At 40.1% G+C, this 12,312-nt stretch overlaps 1 protein-coding gene across 1 annotated transcript in view; it reads right to left on the bottom strand.

The window, feature by feature from the left end:
* The window catches only part of LOC125636586 (uncharacterized), a 114,362-nt gene that overhangs the window by 26,782 nt on the left and 75,268 nt on the right, over positions 1-12,312 (bottom strand). The window contains exons 9-11 of the mRNA XM_048849946.2: positions 11,714-11,868; positions 11,034-11,111; positions 1,493-1,682 (exon numbers count right to left, since the gene is read on the bottom strand). Coding sequence (XP_048705903.2) covers positions 1,493-1,682; positions 11,034-11,111; positions 11,714-11,868 — 423 coding nt within the window. The remainder of the gene's footprint in view (positions 1-1,492; positions 1,683-11,033; positions 11,112-11,713; positions 11,869-12,312) is intronic.

The following is a 12,312-nucleotide window of genomic DNA, read 5'->3' as shown; positions in this document are numbered from 1 at the left end:
AGCAAATTACAGTCCCTGCTCAAGAGCATTTCTTTCCAAGCCGAAAGGTTCCAAGTGGGATTGAAGGGCTCTATCAATGTGAATGACCTAAATCCTCCAATGCTGAATGAGAAGATACAGAAAGTCTTGGATCTCAGCACTACAGCAGCTTTGGCCCACTTATGCAGGATGTTGTTAAATACTTTATTTATTTGGGGATCCAAGTAGCAAATAAAGGAAATGGGTGTTCTACATGGCCAGACACCATATTTCTTAATGAAAGTTTTTCCAACTCTAATTTCAGCTTGGGTTATTTACTTTATGATTTTTTCTAATTTTGGTTTTCTTCAGTTTACTGCACTTGAATTTAACAGCTGCTCACTGAACTCTGTCCTTCCTCCATCTTCTCACCATCTTGGTCATTGTTTAAAAATCTCTATATGTATTGATCTGGAATGGTTCTGTGGACTCTCAATAAGAGTTGCCCATTTTAGTGCCTCTCCTCAGCACCAATGTGATCCTGCTGACACGCCTTGTGACAAATTAAGTGTTATGGTTCTTAGCATAGGAATGTAGAAGATGTTGGACACTTTCCCAATACTTTTAAGGTTAGCTCTGTTATTAAGAAAAAAACTGAGTCAAATCCTGCTCAGTTTTGTGTAGTCATGTAAAGCCAAACAGCAGCAGGCACCCACCATGTGCCACAGAGAGGAAATTGGGGACAGCGAACAACATCAGCTACACAGAACAATGTCAGCTACCCATCAGTTACACAGAGCCTAAACATGGGAAAGGAGGGTCATTGTAAGTGCAGACCCTGCTGTAGCCCAAAGGCTATGGTAGTTGCTGTGGGTATTTTGAAAACAGACATGAGTTTTAGCAAGTGCAGTGTTCCCTTCTATGATTTTTTATTCCAGGCCAGGACGTAGAGAGACCCCTGGGACACTACTAGAGGGAGGATCTGTCCCTTCTAAACTCCAGTTAAGTTACCTGTGCAAAGCCCAGCTACTCAGGCTTTGTACAGGGGACAAGTGTGAGAAGCTACTGTCTCTCTTACTGTTTAACTCATTTTGAATTTGTATTATATTTGATAATGGGGGGAGGGATAGTTCAGTGATTTGAGCACTGGCCTGCTAAACCCAGGGTTGTGAGTTCAATCCTGGAGGGGGCCATTTAGGGATCTGGGGCAAACATTGGGGACTGGTCCTGCTTTGAGCAGGGGGTTGGACTAGATGACCTCCTGAGGTCCCTTCCAACTCTGATATTCTATGATTCTATGATTTTTTAACCAAAATAATTGGCTATTTGCATGTCTCACAACTAGGTGAAATGACCATAACATGTATATAAAAATGCTGTTTTCCTTCAATTACTTCACTTTGTCTAGAAAAGAACAGAGAATCTCACACATACCAGTTGCATTTATTGATACAAATACCATAGACATCAATCAATCTGCTTCTAGTCGATTTAAAACCAATGAGAAAACAGTGAGAAATCAAAGTGTTCTTACCACATTGAGCCCAGATATATTGAGTATAGTTAGCTTTTTCAGACAATTCACTATCTTTGCCAAGCAGACATCAGTAACCTTGGGGACTCTGCCAATGTTCAGTGTCTGCAGATTTGGACACTCTCTAGCCATGGAACTCAGGCACTTGGTGGTAAGAGCATGGCAGCCAAATATTTCTAGTTTACTGAGACTGGGGGAAGACAGATGAGATTAATGAAAAAGTTAGTCCAATATCAACAGTGCAACACATACAAAAACCACAGCTTTGCATAAACTTGCTTATAAGATGTTTCAGTTTTCCTTCTCCTAAAGATAGTGGGCCTGATTCTGATCTCATTCCTGTGTAAATATTGGATAACTCTATTGAAGTAATTGGAATTAGACTTGTGTAAAAGTGAGATCTGAATCAAGTCCTGTTATATTTGAAAACTTTAAGAAGCAACTAGGAATGGCTATCACATAAATTGATAAATAAAATCACTGATAAAATGCTTAAAAAAACCTAATAACAATGTTCATTTTCCCTACAAAATTGAGCAACAGATTGAAAATAATTCAGATAATCATATATTACCCTAAAAGTAACCCACTTTCAACATTTAAACCTATAGCATTCACTCTGACTTTTCTAACTCCAGCTGAGCACATAGCATCCATTCAACAAAGTAGTGTAATACACAGGAATAACACAGGTGATCATGTCTCCCTCTTGTGGCTGATCCCAGCAAGGATAGGAGCCTGCTAATTAGCAAAAGCTAATTAAGAGAGATCCCTACTTTGTCAAGCACCATTAAACACAAGAGCCTTTCATTTTCTTATTGTTGATGATGACGTGCCCTAAAAACCAGGAAACTCCAATCTTCAGACATTTCAACCAATAACATAGAGGGACTGTTGACTCCCCATAATACAGTTCTGGTATAATTTGGGTAGAGACAAGCAAAACAGGAACCTCAAATCTAAACCTAGATAAGGAATTGAATGTGAATCCCTTGATCTGAACCTACTTCTCTTTTGTTCAGCCCCCAGTGATGAAAATGTCATGAGAACAACTATCTCATCAGATTTTCATCATTCTCAGCCATAATCTCAGAAATAAAGATCGCAAGATTTTGGTGGATGCAAATTTCAACTGAAAATCCTAACCTAAATCTAATCCAGAACATCATTTCCTCAGTCCACCTCCATTTTGTATTTGATTCTCCACTAAGAACTAGGCAGAAACTGTCAGAGTAGAGGTAGGGAACAGCTGAGGTCTGCAGCTCAGTGAGGGCACTAGATAAGAGGAGGAGGAGTGAAGATTTAAGAACACAAAAATCCTGCAGCGCCAAAGCATAAAATGAGAAATTCAAGAGGGAATGTCTTAGAAGAGGCTAATTACTGGAAAAGACCAAATTGCTTGAGACGCATTTCACTCTTTGAAAGTAGTAGAAAAATAATTTATTTTCTGCTGTAGTAAATTTCAGAAGGTTCACATTCTGGTTTTGCTATTATCAATATTACATATTGTTCCTACCAGGTTTATAAATGTTACTGTATGTTTATGTATTATAAACAGATTATTTTGCAGGTTATTTTGCAATCATCATTATTCTGTATGCTGGTATATAAATTCACTCTTTTATGTTATTTTATTACATATGGTTAAAGGTTATAAAAGAGAATAAGTAGCCTACAAATCATACCATGTGCAAACACAAGCACCAGAGGGACATGGTGCTCATCTGTACTCTGATAATGTATAAATGAGAAAAATGTTATCAAGAAATTATAATTATTACAAAAACCTTCTGAACAACACCTAATTACAGATTGATTAGGCACCTGAAGATAAGTATCAATGTAACAAATGCTACTGACAGATTCAAATCCATGAAAAGGGAAAGAAGCCTGGGGTCTCTTCTGCTCTCACTTAAATCAGTATACATCAGAAGTAAAAATCTCTGAAGGTTTACAGAGTTACTCCAGTATGTCAGTGTAGGTGAGATCAGAATTAGACTTCCTGAATCCACTGCAAATTTGGATCAAGGGTACAACTCAACTGAAGTTAACTGAATAAACTAGGGTTATTTTTCATCCATTAACTGCAATAAACACTGTATCAGGAAAGATAAGTACCAACATTCAAGGCATACATTTTTTAAAAAAGGACGAGGAGGAACCATTTTAATTAACTTAAGGAAACAAAGTCTTCTTTTTTAAGTATTAAATGTAAGAAATTAGTATATTGAAAACTGCATTAGGAAGGGCCTTTCATTTAAAGAAAAAAACTATTTTTCCACCCCAGCACATATTATTCAAGTACTACGAAGCAAAATGCTGAAGTCCCATTTGGATGACAGCACTGAGTTAATCAATACAAATTAGACAAGGAGTGCTACAGCAATTCCCAGAGTACTAGCTCCATTCATATGTGAAGCTCCTAAAATGAAGTGCACTGAACATTCAGTCCTACCTAATAAAAAGAAATAAACAACAGAAGAGCCACTTTCATCTAAATGCTTTGTCTATGGTAGCTACAATGCAACGGATAATCAATGTTCCTCTTAACGGAACAGAGATGAGTTGACTTGCTAAGAACACAAATATACGTGGTATGAGATCATTCCGAACAACTGGAGAAAACAGACATTATGCAGAGAGGTTTTATTACTCCAAAGGTGGAAAAAAATACCTTTCACTCTACTCCAAATTTCTTTCACCTTGACAAGCTGAAATGCATTCCCTAGATTTTTAAAAAAGAAAGTAGTAATGGGCTTAAATTGCAGCAAGGGAGATTAAGGTTAGACATTAGGAAAACCTTCCTAACTGTAAAGGGAGTTAAGCACTGGAACAAATTACCTAAGGAGGTTGTGGAATCTCCATCATTGGAAGTTTTTAAGAACAGGTTAGACAAACAGTTGCCAGGGATTGTCTAGATAACTCTTAGCCCTGTCTGAGTGCAAGGGACTGGACTAGATGACCTACTGAGGTCCCTTTCAGTCCTATATTTCTATTATTCTATGAGGAGGGTGTGGAACCCTTGTGGGCCAGTCTGTATTCCACTCTGGTTCCACAGCTCACCAGGAATGTTAGCTGGTGGCTCCTCCATGGATCTGTAAGCATGGGCGTGTACTTGGTGTGGTTCACAAATTCCCCCGACACCTCTTCTTTTTGTGGTATGAGGAGACCCTGCCACACATCTGTGTAGAGTGCATCAGGTTGCAGCCCTTCTTCGACTCTTCCAGAACCTCATCCTGAAATTCCACCTGAACTTGCCCCCTCACTTGTTTATCCTAGCACAGCCTATCCACTGCCCCACAGAGTTGGCACAGCTCCTGCTTAACCTCCTCCTGGTGCTGGCCAACATGGCCATCCATCACACCAGAAGGAGGAGGCTGCACAGTGGGGGTGCTCTGCAACTGTGAGGCCTATTTCCAGCCTCTTGTCCACTCACGTCTCTGGACAGAGTTCCTCTGGGTGTTGTACACTGACTGCTTGTACACCTTTGAGTCGTGGGTGCTGTTGGGGTGGGAGGTCTCTGCTCAGTGTCCCACTCTGGATTCCTGATTTTTAACCTTTAACCATCAACTCACACCCCTGCTTTTTCATTTATTTTCTTTAGTATTTACTTGTGACCGAGGCTTTCTCTCCCTCATTTGAATGGGTGGGCCTTTAGCTTTAGGCAGGCCTAGGCCTGCCATCTCCCCGCAACCACAGTAGATGCACACCTTCCAACTTCTGCAACTGCACAGAGATCCTACAGAAAACCACCTCATTCACTAGACGACCTGCTTCAGTCTCTGTGTACTGAATGGGGCTTGGGTCTTATGGAAACAATTATATGTGGTCTTAATTAATGGGGGCTGTGGGTGCACAGCCTCCCTAAAAAGCAGGCTCCAAAAATATGACTGTTTGAAACCTGCTGATGAGATTTTTGGCCACAGCATGGGGCCTATTTCATTCCTAAAGAAACTGCAGCATGCAGTCATTCTTCATAAAATCCACAGGGGCCATGTAGACTGGATCAGGCATTTCATACTGTATAGGTACATTCACACAATAAAGTAATAGCTGGATTCTCTCAGTATGGGTCTGGGATACTGTAAAACGCTAAGCACCTTGTGAGATGTTCAGCTGCTCAAGTCATTTGGGAATTTAGCTCCTCACTTGATCAGGCCCTATTCTTTTTCCCGTAGTATTCTTTTTTTCACTTTATTTTTTGTTCCTACTTTCAGTTTCATTCAGCATCTTTCCTTCTCTCTGGTACTTTTGAAATGTATTTTTGAGCTTCCTTTTGTACTACATTAATCCTCATTTCTGTTTTTTCTTGTCATGATATTTTTTGGGGAGAGCGGTATCTTATTCTTTCTCTGCCTCTGATCCTGACCCTATAGGTTCATCCATAGAGTTCATCAAAATACATTCATCAAAATTCCCCCTCCTCTCTCTGTATGTTATACAACATGTTCCATCAGTTCTAAATGTCCAAAGAGACTGACATGTCTCCGATCAGTATTAAAATACAAATGTGTGTGGTTTGGATGAGATGGGGTTAACACTGAGAGGAGGGTTTATTGCGTGTTCTTTGGAAAGTGGTGAAGCAGCAGAGGGTGTGAGTAGGAGGGATTGCAAAGAAACTTTAATTACAGGATATAGATCCTGGCTGGCTTATAACTAAACATTTTGTTGCCCTAGGCAACCACCTGTTCTCAGTGTCTAAGACATCCAGCCTTAGATGTACAGGCACTGCACCTAGAATGCTGTAGACAAATACTCAGTGAGACAACTCCTGCTATGACTGTGAAAACTAGTTTGTTCTGTGAAATCAATGGGACCTGCAGAACTCTAGGCACTTACAAAAAGGGGTTTGGTTTTCAATGTGGATTTTAGGTGCAAAACTTTAGGCACCCAAATTCAAACATTTTGGACAAGGATCCTCTTAAAACTATTATTAAAGATACTGCTGTCACTCTGCAAGTCTGAAAGAGACTATTATTGGGATTGTATGTTTACTCTTATTACAAATATTTGCCTTTAGCATCTCCACCAACAGTTGGGCTAGAGGCTTTTGAAACTACATCAAAAAATGTCTCTTAGCAGCTGAATTACACCTATTTCTTTAAAAACCCCAAAATTCTATATACCATGAGCTCAGTTCTTCCCTCAGAAATAGTCTGTAGAGCCAGAGCCTCATCATTGTAAATCAGGATAGTTCCACTGATTTCAATCCACACAAGCTAAGGATATGGTCCATTATGCACAACTCTGATTGACTGCACTTATGTCCTGTGTTTTAATATGTGCTGTTTTAGTCTAATTGACAGGACTGTGAGATACCAAGAAAGAAAGGGTACATGAAGGCTTAACAATTTATTGTTTAAAGGCATTTTATATGTCATTCTAAGTATGAATGCAGTCAGACAGACTAAAATAACAGACAACATTTAGGCTTCCTGCTAGCTTTGAGACTGCATGATTTATTCATTGAAGGAAATCAAATAGATGGGCAAGGTTTTTTGTGTTTCCATAATTCTAATTCATGCTCATATACTTTGCAGAGCATGTTGAAGATCTCCTCTGTGGCCAATGTGGCAGACAATCACCACCATCTTTTGCTCTCAAAGAAAGCACTTTTTGAAGTCATCTCTCTGAAGACATGCAACATGGAGCACAATTCGTGAATAATGAAAAAAAATCAGTATTCATTGAAAATAGAAGCAGCACTGGCATTATGTCTCATCCAATGCTATTTCTTCAGAGTGTCATTTAGGTCATCCTTACTAATAAATAACCCATATGCTGTATTCTCACATGCCCAGTTAACACTGGGCTTCAAATTGCTGAAAACTGACGCAATGTGACCATTGCTGGCAATTCTTAGAAAAAGTCTCTACTCTGAGTGCAAATTGCCATAAACTTTTAAGAAATCATCTTTTGTGAGCTAAGGATCTTGTGCAATAGAAGATACTTTTACAGCCCTGCAAATCTGCAGGTATCTGCTTTATACCCACAGATATCCGTGGACCATGTTTGCGGATCATTGATTGGATGCAGATACAAATTTTGTGTCTGCACAGTGCTTTAGATATCTCTTTTCTGGGTATGATTTTATATCATTTCCTTAAATTTAATGAGATTTACGAGGATCCACACAAAAAAAAACCAAAAAACCCAGTACCAGCAGATCTGTGTCAACTGGTTTTTGCATACTTGAAGCTATCTAAACTAACATTGATTTCATTATGCGGTTTCTTTTGCAAGCAAGCTCAGTGGTAAAGAATTGCAGGGCTGCACTCATTGTGGCCAAACTGTACAGTAGTTTTAGAGCTAAACTTGACTTTAGTGGGACTATATACATTCTGAAAGTTAGGCATTTGCTTAATTAACTTCGAATACTCTCTTCATGTATTCGCAAAAAGAAAAGGAGTACTTGTGGCACCTTAGAAACTAACAAATTTATTTGAGCATAAGCTTTCGTGAGCTACAGCTCACTTCATGCATCCGATGAAAGCTTATGCTCAAATAAATTTGTTAGTCTCTAAGGTGCCACAAGTACTCCTTCTCTTTTTGCGAATACAGACTAACACGGCTGCTACTCTGAAACCTTCCTGTATTCTGATTTCTTTTGACGAATGAACATGCCAAAGGCTTGATGTATAGGCCACCTTATAGTTACCCCCCCTTATACTGTTCCACAGTAATAATACTGCTAGAAGTGTGCTCAGCACACAAAATGAAAACAGTCCTTGTCAATAAGAACTGACTATCTGAAAGACAAACACAGAAAAGATGGGATATTATGGGATGCTTGGAGGAAGGATCCGTTTTGACTTATTATACTGTAATAAGGCTGATCTTCTCCCCAGTTCCCAAAGGACACATTGCCACTTCCAGAGCTCATTGACTATTTCCTCTCTGGTAAACAGGGTATGTCTCTGGGAGATGTCCATGACAAACCCTCTCCCTAAAGATTTTCAACTCCATCTGAATTCTTTGGGTCAAAAATTAAAACATAGGTGCTTAGAACTCGACTTCTAAAATCACATTTAGAGTCCTAAATACTGTAAGTGACCTGACTTTCAGGGGCAATGAGTACCCACAATTCCCACTAATTTTAATGAGACTCTGCACTCAGTATTTCTGGAACTCAGGACAATAAATTCCGGTGCCTCAACATGCCCAGATTTAGGCAGCTACATTTGAAAAGTTTGGCCTTTATTTCCACAGCTTCTCTCCTGCTTGTCCGACATGCTTCAATTCTATAACTGAGAAAAGCTTGATTGTGCCTTTTTCCTATGCAGCTAAACAGTGGAGTAAGGCTCCCCCTTCATGCCTGCATAGTACTCTCCCAGGTTGCCCTTTCAAGTGTGAGGGGATAGTAGAGGCTGTGAACCCAAATTCACAGAGGAGCCATGACTCTGTGCCCAAATTCTAGTCATTGTTGCATGAGGGAGCGAGTATGTTGCACCTCAGAAAGGAGTGAAGTAAATTACTCCCTGCCTGCAGGTGCAAGAGAGGAGTCTAGGGAGCCACTGAATCACAATTTCTTCAGGAAAACGGCAAAGCGTCCTGTGGCACCTTATAGACTAACAGACGTATTGGAGCATAAGCTTTCATGGGCGAATACCCACTTCATAGGATGCAATACGTCTGTTAGTCTATAAGTTGCCACGGGACTCTTTGCCGCTTTTACAGATCCAGACTAACACGGCTACCCCTCTGATACTTAATATCTTCATGGCGTTTCTCCTGGACACGGTGCTGCTATGCAATGCCCCAAATTTAGGACTGAGGTTCAGCATAGCTCTTAGGTGGAAAACAATATCCACTTGACTTTTCATTTAATTTCTTTATGCAAATTCATACTCTAAAGAACTAGGACTCAGTCTCAGGCCCCAGATCCAGCGGCTTTGCAAAAAGTCAATCCATCAGATTTTCAGCCACTGCAGTTGATGGTTACAGGTGGCATAGCTTAAGGCAGCACTGAGACTGCTCTAAGTTATGCCAGGGCCATTTGAGTGCCCAGGATCGGTGAGAAGAAAGTGACCATGGGGCTACCTTTCCACTCTTTCCTTCATCAAACTGCACATACTGTAAACTCACTTTTCACAGTTCAGGACTGAGCCCTTAGACTTCACCCAAAAAAATCTGAGTGGCTGCCTGGGTTATTATGTTGTCTGCCTCCTGATTAGTCAAACCAAGTTTCTACCTAAAAATCAGTTCCAACACAATTCAGCAGAAACCTACATAAACATCTCGGTTGACTTCATTCACCATGTTGTTTTCATTTCTTCCCTGAGCAAAACATTGGAGGAATTAGAACTACCCACAGATTGCAAATAAAACCATAGGTATCAGCTGGCTGGGTTTATTCATCCTCTGAGTCATGCTTATTAGCAATAACAAATGGAATGTCAGAAACACAATAAAACTAGATTTTCATGTTTTATGATTCCATGTATTAGAAGGACATCCAATAACAAGCGAGCAAGACCGTCTCAGAGTACCTCTTTGTCTGGGTAGGGAAAAAACTATCACAATTCATGCCCCGGATCTTTTTTATTTATTTCTTGCACAGCCAAGATATGCTTTTATCGCTCGGTGGCACATGTCTTATTATACCTTATTGCTGAAATAGGTAATGTAAAAAAATTATTTTTCATTAGCTGCAATGGGTTCCCAACAGATTTATTATCTATTCCTAACCTTTATTTTTAATTACAAATTTTTAGCAAAGAGTCTGTATTCAGAAAGTTATTTACAGAATTATCCCATTACCTCTCACTCCTTCACAAAATGATGTGCTACCTCCTACATACTTCATGTTCACTCCGATGCTTACTTAAAGCTTACTATGAAATCTCCTCTTATTTCCTTTCAATCTACTGCCATCAAAGGGCTTGAGCATGATGCCCAATACATATTCTCACACAACAAAACTTTGTTAGCTTTGAGTTAAGGTTGTTAGACTGTGTATAAACCAACACAAATTCTGTAAAGCACACAAAGAAGCAATTCCGTCATTCAGTCTCTCTTCCATGCTCCATTCATCAGCTCCCCTTCTCAACCCTGTTATTTCCCTTACATTCCTTACAGCCCATAAATTTCCACCCTCATCCTGAACAAAAACCCCAAGCAGACCTATGTCTTAAATCTAAGAGTATGATTATTGGTTATATGTTCAGGTATTTTTACATATGTTGTAACTGGTATTGTGTTGGTGCATTGTTTTCAGGTGGTTTGAACATATACCATATAAATATGGTCAGAGTTAAGGTTGCATTTTGATTTTTCAGGATGAGCATAGCAGGAAGTGCAAGGAGGGTAGGTGAGCCACTGTAGTGAATGGATACAAGGGAAATAACCATTCTTAACTCTGACCCATGTCAGGTGACTAGGACCAGTCTCTTTACTAGCACTCCTGTGTGTTGCATCTTTATTAAAACTATGTTGCCAGAAGAGAAACAACTGTTAGCCTTTAACAAACCAAAGAATAATAGCATAACTACCACAAAATGCTAATATCTCAAAGCAGGATCATTGTGTGAATATAAATTACCTTTTCCCATGCTTTTCAACCACGGCATTTATAGCATCATCTGTCAGCTGGCATCCATTAGCAGAAAGGCTCTGGAGGCTGAAATGTAAAATGACAGTTATTTCTCTATATTTAAAAAAATCATCCCTAGTTTAAATCCATCAGCTTCAAAGAAGTTACACCACACTTGTATTTGTCCTGTTGCCCTTCTGACACTTAGGAGACATAAAGGGGCTGGAAACTGGCTGCATCTGTCCAGCAGAAAAATTCCATCTCAGAGGAACTCCCAAATTATACAAGTGTGTTGGCTCCAGTCCCTGTGCCTACTGTCTCCTTCTTCGCCCCCAATGCAGGGAGCAGTCAGGCACTTTTTGGAGCCAGGCAGGGAGGGGTCCATGGCAGAGCTCTGTTCTGTTACACCTATAGTGCCTGCATCAGTGGCACACGTTAGAGCTGCTAGGAAGAATCTCTAACTCTACCAAGGTTGTGGCTTGACCTGGGAACCAGAGCTGGAACCCACTCCTGGCCCCCTTCAATTCCTCCCCACTGAGCAGAGCTTTGGCACAGAAGTGAATCATGCCCAATGAATACAATTGATCTTTTTCATTACTTTGCACAGATAAGCAGATCCACAGGAGGAATGTATACCTATTGCTGTAAAGCAAGCAGGTGGAAAAGTGGGGAGGTGTTAAGTGTTTTACCTTAAAGAAGCTTCTGCTAGAGCAATGACCCCTAAATCAGTAGCCCCTGTCCAGCTTATATCCACGGATATCAGCTGGCTGCAAAAGGTGCTTGCATGGAGAAGAATTGTGTCCCCTCGCAATCTAGGACCACTGCAGCTTGTTATGTTCAATTCCTGGGTGAACAAAGAATAAAATAACTGCAGTGCAGAACAACTTTAAATAATGACTACAGCTTGTAGAAGTTTGCCTTCCGAACGACGAACTGGGTACAGTCTCTGTCTTCTTTCATTGTTATTTTTCCATATACCTTCTCATTTTCATATATTCTTACACATACACACACACACAGACTATTATATTGAGGGCCAGGTTTTTAATGGGCCTCTAACAGAGCCCCTGCAATATACAAGGAGCATGCATTTGCAAACATAACTGTAGGGGAATGGATGCCCCTAACATACTGTTGGTAAGTCTTTAGGGTCCACCTTGGCTACTCAGGGTTCAACTCCATAAGGTGTGGAGCACCCAAAATTTTAACTGACAGTGGCTTGCTTTCACTTTACTAACTTCATTGTGAGTTGAAGATATTTAGCATGTTATAGCAGACACTTTGCAGG

The sequence above is a fragment of the Caretta caretta genome, chromosome 5, assembly GCF_965140235.1.
Source record: "Caretta caretta isolate rCarCar2 chromosome 5, rCarCar1.hap1, whole genome shotgun sequence".
In the NCBI taxonomy this organism is placed as follows: Eukaryota; Metazoa; Chordata; order Testudines; family Cheloniidae; genus Caretta; species Caretta caretta.
This window is presented reverse-complemented; position numbering and strand designations above follow the sequence as displayed.